Here is an 8,612-nt window from a genome sequence, read left to right as displayed (position 1 = left end):
TCGTCTAGCCATCACAATTTGGCCCTTGTCAAAGTCGCTCAAATCCTCACGCTGCCCATTTTTCCTGCTTCTAACACATCAACTTTGAGGACAAAATGTTCCTGAGATATCACATTTACAAGAATGGGACAGACTTACGTACAGAAAGACATCCCAAAATCATTAGGCCTCTGGCTTCACCTATTGCCGGCATGGAGACATAACATAAACATCAGAGGCATTAACAGACATATTAGGTGAAACATCAACAGCTAGTAGCACATTTTTATTCTTTTCCCCAAGCCGGGGAAGAAAATGGACGTCCATTTTACTGAAAAATAAACCTAATATTCCGGAATTTGCCCATCTCTCAACCAAGCCATATAAGGAATAGTGCTAGCCTGGAGCTACAAAATTGACTATGCTCCATGTTCGGGGCACACATTACATGGCTGGCCCTGTGTACATTTATATCCATGACTGAAGTGTATGTGCCCTGCTGCAGCTGTATCCTGCATAATTCATGATGTGTGACTTCTCCACTAGCTGGTGTCTGTCTGTCAGCACTGCGTGTCCCCTGCCCCTCCCCATCCATTCCCCCTGAATGGTAATGACAAGCCACCAAGCGGGCACACAGCCACCAAAAGATCATAACACAAACAGAAAACCCATTAACACACATCCACATAGGTGTACAATTACACAAAGACAGAAAAAACATACACAAAATAATATACACCCCACACACCATTGTACCACAATCCAAAATGAGGAGGAAGGTTGACAATCTGCAAACTCCTCATACGTAAATGTGTGTGTGTATTTTCATAGGTGTACGTGTGTGTATCTGCACTGCTTTGAAGAGCTCCTGTTCGGTGTCTTATGACAGGCCGTCAGTCTGCTGCTGTAGCAGCAGAAGTGGTGGTGTCCCTGGGGAGGCCTCTAAAAGCTCACAGGGTTCTGGGGGTGGGGAGCCCAGACTTAGTGAAAGCTTTTCCATGTTCATCCACCCAGCTCTGCTTCTCCTCCTCCTGCAGCACTGACTCCATCAGCCTCATTCCGCATCCAAATGCAGAGAAAACTCACTAACCCTACCCTCTAACTACCCATCCCTTTCCTTGCATTTCCCATTCCATCGCTGCATCTGTCAGTTTTTCCCAACATCTCTGTATCTTCCTTTCCACTTCACCTCTTCTCACCCCCCTAGTCGTTACTCTCCCTCCTCGAATTTTGCATCTGTCACTCTCCCAGTACATCTCCATCTCTTCTCCCCAAACTATTGCTCTCAGCCCCCTCCTCCTTCCCATCCTCCCACCCCTCCCCCCACCAGTAGAGCAGCATATCCAACAGTACATTAACCTCCATACATCTCTGTGAGCTTCTCCAGTAGACACTTGCCTCACTGGGAGCTCCTGTCACACTGTGAAGAGACAGTAAGAGGGACCCTTCCTTTAACACTGAATGACTGGTGAAGTCTCTAAACAGTGCCAGAGGCTTTAGCCCTGTAGCATGGGGGCTCTGACGGTGGTCCTGGACTATAAAACCACAAGAAAAAATAAAAAGCACATGAGGATGGTAGCTGTCACAATGCTGACTTGGACAAGATTGGGAAGAAGTCAGATTGTGGGAGGGAGGAGAGAGAGATAGACGTGCACACTGAAGCGGCAGCTGTGGTGACAAACATCTTGTCGCCTGAGGCATGCAGAGCGTGCAGGAGACTCAGCGTGCATGTGAGTGCTTGTTTGCGTCCCCAAACCTTGAATTCTAATCAGCCTCAATGATGAGAGAGGAGAGGAGCCTAAAAACAGACTGATCCCTAAGCCACCAATCATTCATCCCCTGATTCCTCTCATGGTGTGATTAAGAAATAGATAACTGTATTCATGGAGAAAATTGTTTGCAAACAGTTGTTTTTCAGTCACATTTAATGGAGAAAAGAAGATCCTAAAGGGCTTGTTCATCCAAATTACAGTAAAACATATTTTCTCACTTACTTCTGGTCGTAACCATGTAGATAGTTCTGGTTTGATTTGCTCATGTTTTTTAAGATATCTTTCCTCCTCAATACATTGGAGGTGAATGGAATTTTACGTGTGATGATTGCAGCATTGAAAAAAAGGAATAGTTCACCATTTTGGGAAAAGCGCTAAAAATCTTATATCTATATTATGACCACCAGGGTACCCAGGCGGTCATAATGTTATGGTTGATCAGTATATATATACATATAGCACTTCAGTCCAGCACAGTGTGGCATGTAACCTCCTAAAAACCTGAACTTATGATAATGTGTTAATTTAGTGAGCGTTGTAGGTGCCTATATGTGTATTTTTTAGCCCCTATAAAATCTATTCTGCATTATCTAGAGTAACAGACACTGATTCTAGAAATTGCTTTTTTTTTTTTTTTTACCTTTCAACACCGATTCCTTTTTTGGAGGCCTAAATCATATTAAATTTACAAAACTAGACTATTTTTGTTTGTTATGCCCTTGAAATGATATTGATTGTAGAGATTTCAAGGATTTCTGTGGGACAGTCACATTGATTTGAGGTAGTGAATAAACATTAACATTTCTGTTGTATGATCTGCCTTGCATGGTGACAGACTACAGTAACAGAAAAGACAATAGTCTATGGATACATAATGGGTGGCATGAAGTTAAATGGATTTCTTCAATGCAGTGAGCACCATGAACAAATTTCCATTCACTGCATTAAATTGGGGTGAAGGCAGGAATCTCGAAAACCTGGACAGAAGAAACTGAAAGTATGTGCATGGCTGGATACCATTACCATTTCATTTTTCTGTATGTTTGTGAATTTAAAATGGAAATAGATTTTTTTTTTAAACAAACGATGAAGCGTTGGATCTGACAGCAATGTAACACAAAGCTGGTGGTCCTAGTGCACGGGTAGGAAAACAATTTCCACAAAAAAGTCAAGGCAAGGGAAAAAAATCATTTCATTTCTATTACCTGTGACATAGTGTTCATTCATCGAGTATTGAGTACTGGTGTGATGGGAAAGCTTGATGAGAAAAGTCTGTGTTTTCATAGTGGTGCGTTCGTCTTCCCCAAATCAAATTTAAATCTAAGTATTTAACTCTACAAAAGAAATGAAATGTTTCTCACAAAACTTTACATTTATTTGTAGATCTCTGTTTTTGACATAATGAGTGAAGAATAGTATCACCTTGGACAAAGCTGCCGTACAAGATTTCTCCTTTGATGGACTATCCTGCGTTTTTTGACGCGCAGGACACACACAAAAGAGAGTAAGGTTAGAGAGAGAGAGACAAAAGGAGAAACGCAGGGATCTAAAACACTATAGAAGGTAATGAAATGTGTGATTGCCTGGACTGTGCCATTACTAAGAGGTCCTCAGAACCTTCTCTGCCGCAAAATAGGGAGGAGGATAAGTCATTATGGTTAGGTGTGTTAACACATTCTCAGTAGCTCTAAGACACACACACGCACACACACATACACTCCCCTTCCTCAGTATCTCCGAGCAGCACCATGAGGAAATTCATTTATTTTAAGATGGGCAGTAAAAAGGACGCCTCGTAAAAAAAGGTCCTTTATGTGCAATCAATACCTAAACCAATGAGCAAGCAGGGAGGCTCAGTTTGCTTCACTCAAACACAAGCGCACACACACACCGAGAGAGCTGTCATGACTTGACTTTCTATTAGCTCGGCCGCTTGTCTCCTGAAGGACGCTCCACAAAGGTTGAGACGGGTTATGAGAAAGGTGTTGCTGCTATAGATTAGACATACAGTGCACCTGGCACAACCGCAGGGATTATAGTCGGTTACCTTAAATCACCAGCACTGCAGGGGGAAAACACACTGAATAGCATCCAAAGAGTCTTATCACAACATTGTGTTTGACATATTTCCATGCATGAGGGCAAGCAGTGATATGATCTTTGCTGTAAACACAGGCTGACTTAATGCTCGGTTAAGCTATCATTCCCAATCGGATATTGTGCATCAGGAGTTTGTGCATTTGTAATTTGGATGTGGCATAGAGCCTATGAGGAGTAATGCCACACTGATTAATATGGGCTGTGATATGGGGTAATTCCCATACTGCTGCAACTGCAGTTCAAATCCTCCACCGGGCCATTGGAAGAGGTACAAGCTCATTATTCACCATGGAGTGCAGACCCACACAGTCAGACACACACACACAAACACACACACACCCACACACACAGTGAGTACAGCAGAGCACAAGCATTGAAAACATCTCAGCATTTACAGATCAGCTGTTTTGTCGGGGTCAAAGCAAAGACAGCTCCACAAAGTAAAAATTATCGCTGCCTTTTTAAACAAGAGCCCAGATATGCCAAGATAACTAAAGCAGTAACTTTGATCTTAAGTACCTTTCCACAGTAATCTCCCCTCCTCTTTCCGTTTGTCCTTTTCCTGTTAGATCTGAAGGAAATAAAACACCCACTCGCCTTACGTCACCTCCTCTTCCTGTATCTCATCCCTCCTTGCACATTCAAGCGAGTCTTCCTTGAGCTATTTTTAAGGAGCGGAATGTAGGAGGGGAACTAAAATAAACTCTTACCTGTCTCGCATCTTTTCCCAGTAAATCCTTGCTGGCAAACGCAGTTGTTAGGTGAGACGCAGGTTCCTCCATTCTGGCACAATCCGTCACACATAGCTAGAGGTAGACCAGAGAAGAAGAGCTATTACTCACTAAGATTAACGAGCATTAACTATGTAATTAGACCAGCAGCAGCATATGTATTTGCATACAGAATAAGAGCTAATTTGGTGATGTGATTCATTACAGACTCTCACGATATTATTTTCTGTGATTAATGGATCTCACCACGGTTAATTCAAAAGTGGTCATTATCCATGGGTAGGCTGTTAGTTAATGTATCCCCCAAAACACAGAGAAGTCATTGAAGTTGACGGAATACAGTGGAAATAAATGATATATATTGATATATACATAAATTTACTTCCCAATAATAAGGAAAGTCCTATACAATAAAAAGAGTACCACACACTGTTTCAAATATTTTTAAAGGGGCACTTCAACAATTTAGTTTTGCACTTTAGTTTGATTTGTTTTAAAAAAGAGAATGGTCAAAACTGAAGCAAAAAAGGCTGAGATATCCTGACCTTTATTGACAGTGTTTAGGTCAAGCTCCAAAAATGCTGGACGCCACATGAAGCAATCAAAAGTATGTTTCATTAAACACTCCCCCTTACCCTCTCAAACGAAAAGCATCAAGGATAACCCTGATGACATCACAATGACATAATCAGGGTTATCTTTAGGGCTGAAACGATTAGTTGTTTAATTGATAATCAGCAACTATTATGATAATCAATTAATTGTTCATGTTCGTACATTACATTACTATTAGCTATAGAAACAGACATGTTTAATGTTTAAAGGGAAAAGATTGTTAAATGATTAAGATGAATTTGAAAATTAAGTCATTTCATATTATGACCATTTGATTTTAGCAAAATGTTACTTATTTCTGATAACTTCTGATAACTTGAGCTGTGTTCTTCTTTTCAATGTAAGTTCATGTCTGAAAAATATTTCACCAGTGCAACAGTATTTTTGGTGTGAATCCACTTGGGCTGGCCACTTTTATGTGCATAACTCACATAGTAGTGCTTACCTTTGCAGACTGTCCCATTGCCAGTGTAGCCCGGCTTACAGGAGCAGCTGTGGCCTCCAACCATATTAAAGCACAGGGCATTCTCATCGCAGTTGTGGAGCCCGCTGAGGCACTCATCATGCTCTGAAGACAAGAAAACACAACAGACGTCATATATACATTTGTATTGTATCTTTTCTTTTTTAAACAAGAAAAAGCAGCTGTGACAGTGCAGACAATTGTCATCCTCACATCTGCAAATCACTACTACTAAAAAACACTTGATTACAGAAAACGGAATGTTTATTTTCCTTGTAAATGTGAGGAATGATGAAAATCAGCTGGTAATTTGTTTCACTTTCCATTAAGAAAAAGGGATTTGAGAGTCTTGGATTAAATGACTTGATAGTTAGACAGCTGTGAGTCTAGTAATGAGACATCATTGATAAACAGCCGGCTGGAGAACAAGCCATTTCTCTATCTCCTATCATGATCTGTCATAAGAAATTGTTTCAGACGTTTTGCTGCAATTTGTTGTTCTTCCTTGGCACAATATGAGGAACGATGCTCAATGATGAATCTGAGTTTTATAACTACTGAAAATAAACTGCATTTGCAAATACTGTACATGTATACTGATGTACTGTATTGTGATGTATTTAGCACGTATGAGCCATTGGCTGCTAGTTTGAGTGTTATAAATTGGCGCAATTGGTCTTTAAGTACCAAGAGAAATGTTTTTTGTAAGTTTCAGACGAGCATTAAGAAAATGTCCCTTAAGAACCAGGACTCCAAAGCTCTCATTGCTGCTGCCATGGAGTTAGTGATATGTTATGAATACCCCACTGACAAGCTTGACTAATGGCTACAGCCCATGACAACATACTGTATCCAATTGGCGAAGAAATCTCTTCCCCTCTATCTGGAGGGGGCACTGAGGTGGCAAAATAAAATGTAATAAAGGCCTGTAGAATAATCTGCTATACAAATACTACTGTACAAACAGTCCAAGTAATATAATAATAAATGTAAAAATAATTTAGAATATGTTAAAGGCACTATAAAGTCAGATATTATCTACTGTAAGCCCCTATAGATGCACAGACGGATTATAATACAGGGTGTGGAATTATTTATTTTAACCATACAATATGCGTTAATGTGTCTCAATGTGTATCTCTAACACACAAACTGAACAACTACTTGTTTAGTGTCTTTATGTTGTAACTATAATAATAACATCATGGTGGGTGCATAATGCAACCCAAATAATGGAGAGTAGAGCATTAAGAATACAGGTTGCTAATGGTGGATGAAACATAATTTTTAAAGTGGTCTTTTTTTTATCACAATACAACCTTCATTTGGTGTTACAATTATAAGAAACAAAGAAAGAAAGAGTCATCATATCTATCATAGAAGGGAACAAAATGAAAAGGCCTCTCCAGAAATTAAATGCTATAAATGAGACAATTTGAAGCTGCAGGGGGAGTTTTCTTATTTTTTATGATCAGATCAGATCAGTGTTTCAACTTTTATTGTCAAGAAGCTGTGAGCTCAGATAAATGTGATTTTATTTCTGTCAAGGCTGCTGGATCTGAACACTTATTACTTATTTGAAATAACGTTATGTTTAGCTATCTTAAAGGTGCACGACATCAGTATTTTATTGCCTGCATTACACCCAACACCACAGCTAAATCTTTTTAAATGACTCTCCATTTTTAGTCTGTTACCACCAGCCGGACCGACTCCACTGCTGTGCACTGAACTTGCAAACAAACCTTTTGCACTAAAGGTTCATGTTCATCACCTTTAAACTAAGTCCGTCACACTGTGCTGACTTATTGGGCCGATGTTTTTATTTCCAATTCCTGCTGCAACCAAGACACTTTAACTGCAAAATAAGTTGAACATCTCATCTGATGCTGGAATTAGACTTAAACTAGACAGTTAAAGAATTGTAGATCATTTAAGCCCCCTCTCCCCTGTTGTATGAAGAAGCATTTTACTGCGTGCCCTTCGTCTGCCCCTGAACACAAAGGCAGATCTTTATCTCTCTGAGACACCCAAAGGAGGAATACGCTTCTATTGTATTTTGGAGATTCACATAAATATTGCTCTCTGATAAGTACTTGCTTACCGAGCACCACTTCAGCTGTAGAGCACAAAACTTTATGGACTTGTTTTGACCTTCTGAAGTATTATTTTCCTTATTTAACAACTCTGTATGCCGTCATGATAGAAGGATGCACATCAAAAAAACAATCTGTCTTTTGGCAAGAGAGCTCTCTCTTCAGTGTTTGTAAAACATTTAGCCATTTTTCCTTTTGTATTATCGTGCGTTTATAGTGCAGAGAAAACTTTCAAAGTAGTCGACTAAAACTCTTTGAAAGGCTGGAAAACACAAACGCGAAGACTGCAGTGCTAATCTGGGGGATAGTTTGTTTCTAGATATACAAGTGAACTCCAGGCCACACTGTGCCTGGCAGGGGACAGAAATAAATTAATTTCTCTCAGCTGTTTCCTCTCACACATTCTGTTCAGACATTAAGCAGATCTCAGAAGCCTTACTCAACCACAGAGATAGAATATTTTTGCGTGTGATTCATCCAAATGGGCATTTTCCCACAACTTGGGCTTTTTAAATGCATGCAATCATGAAAGACAGTGAGGTTTGAGGACTGAAAGATGGCACCTGATGAGTGAGAGGATCAGAAATGTGAATGCTTGTTGCAGGAGACTTGAGCCGCATCATCCATTTCCCTGCCATCATCCAATCCATTATATCTCCTGAACAGACCGTGGGCTCATCCAAATTGAAAGTGACATTGTGATGAGCTCCTCCATCGACGGTATGATGTATGTGTGCATGTGTGTTCGAGATGGATTGAAGGGCACTTAGGAGGGCCGGATGCTCTGCTCTGCTCTTGTTGCTACATCACACACACACACACATATACACACACACACACACACACACGCCTGCTG

At 40.3% G+C, this 8,612-nt stretch overlaps 1 protein-coding gene across 1 annotated transcript in view; it reads right to left on the bottom strand.

Moving 5' to 3' along the window:
- nell2a (neural EGFL like 2a) overlaps positions 1-8,612 on the bottom strand; it is a gene marked incomplete in the record, with an annotated part of 74,909 nt that overhangs the window by 18,976 nt on the left and 47,321 nt on the right. Inside the window, 2 exon segments of the mRNA XM_035664408.1 lie at positions 4,562-4,657; positions 5,643-5,765. Coding sequence (XP_035520301.1) covers positions 4,562-4,657; positions 5,643-5,765 — 219 coding nt within the window.

The sequence above is a fragment of the Morone saxatilis genome, unplaced genomic scaffold, assembly GCF_004916995.1.
Source record: "Morone saxatilis isolate NCDOM2014 unplaced genomic scaffold, NCSU_SB_2.0 Contig2, whole genome shotgun sequence".
Classification (NCBI taxonomy): Eukaryota; Metazoa; Chordata; class Actinopteri; family Moronidae; genus Morone; species Morone saxatilis.
The sequence above is the reverse complement of the archived record's forward strand: the minus strand, read 5'-3'. Positions and strand labels throughout refer to the sequence as shown.